This window comes from Charadrius vociferus, unplaced genomic scaffold (genome assembly GCF_000708025.1).
Source record: "Charadrius vociferus isolate BGI_N301 unplaced genomic scaffold, ASM70802v2 scaffold1436, whole genome shotgun sequence".
NCBI classification, from domain to species: Eukaryota; Metazoa; Chordata; class Aves; order Charadriiformes; family Charadriidae; genus Charadrius; species Charadrius vociferus.
Window position 1 is genome coordinate 5,735 of NW_009648905.1, and position 1,173 is coordinate 6,907.

Genomic DNA, 1,173 nt, shown 5'->3' on the forward strand with positions numbered 1-1,173 from the left:
GATTTGGGGCGAATGGTTGAGATTTGGGGAAAAATGGTTGAGGTTTGGTACAAAAGGTTGAGGTTTGGTGCAAAAATGGTGGAGATTTGGGGAAAAATGGTTGAGCTTTGGTACAAAAGGTTGAGATTTGGGGAAAAATGGTTGAGATTTGGGGGAAAAATGGTGGAGATTGGGGGTGAATGGTTGAGATTTGGGGAAAAATGGTTGAGCTTTGGTACAAAAGGTCGAGATTTGGGGAAAAACGGTTGAGATTTGGAGCAGATGGTCAATGTTTGGGCCAAATGGTCGAGAGTTGGGGTGAAGAGTGGCGGTTTGGGGCAAAAGCGGTCGGCGTTTGATGCAAAGAGTTGCGATTCGGGGCAAAAAAAGGCGGAGGTTTGGTGCAAGCGGTGGAGATGTGGACCGAAAACGGTCGATGTGGGGACGCAGCGCGGGGATGGTGGGACGCGGTGAGGGGGTTGGTGGTGTCGCCATAACCGTCAGCGTCTTTGGCGCAGTAGTAGGTGGCCGTGTCCTCGGTCTTGAGGTTGTTCATCTGCAGCTTCAGAGTGCTCTGGGAGTTGTCCCTGGAGATGGTGAAGCGCCCCTTGACCGACGGCGCGTACCATGTGCCACCACCACTGGTATTAATTTCCGCAACGTCTTCGATCCCCTTCCCGGGCGCCTGTCGCACCCAAACCATGCCGTTGCTGCTGAAGGTGAAGCCGGAGGCCTTGCAGAGGAGGGTGAGGGACCCCCCGGGTTTCTGGAGACCCCCTCCGGACTCCACCAGCTGCACGGCCGCCCGCAGCCCTGGGGAGGGAGGAAGGAGAGAATGGAGCCGCCCGGTCCCGCCGTCGCGAAGGGTCTGGGATGGGTAGAAGGGTCTGGGATGGGTGGAAGGGTCTGGGCTGAGTAGAGGGGTCCAGGATGTGTCGATGGTTCTGGGTTGTGTTGATGGGGTTTGGGGAAGATGGTGAGAACTGGGGACACAGTGCAGGGATGGTGGGACACGGTGATGTGGTTATGGTTTCTACCACCATAATCAGCTTTGGCGCAGTAGTAGGTGGCCGTGTCCTCGGTCTTGAGGCTGTTCATCTGCAGCTTCAGAGTGCTCTGGGAGTTGTCCCTGGAGATGGTGAAGCGCCCCTTGACCGACGGCGCGTAGCATGTGCTACTACCATCCCTGCTAAT

At 56.3% G+C, this 1,173-nt stretch overlaps 1 protein-coding gene across 1 annotated transcript in view; it reads right to left on the minus strand.

The window, feature by feature from the left end:
• Positions 1-265: 265 nt before the first annotated feature.
• Positions 266-1,173, minus strand: part of LOC104288412 — a 2,468-nt gene continuing 1,560 nt past the window's right edge. Inside the window, exon 3 of the mRNA XM_009887216.1 lies at positions 266-792. Coding sequence (XP_009885518.1) covers positions 266-792 — 527 coding nt within the window. The remainder of the gene's footprint in view (positions 793-1,173) is intronic.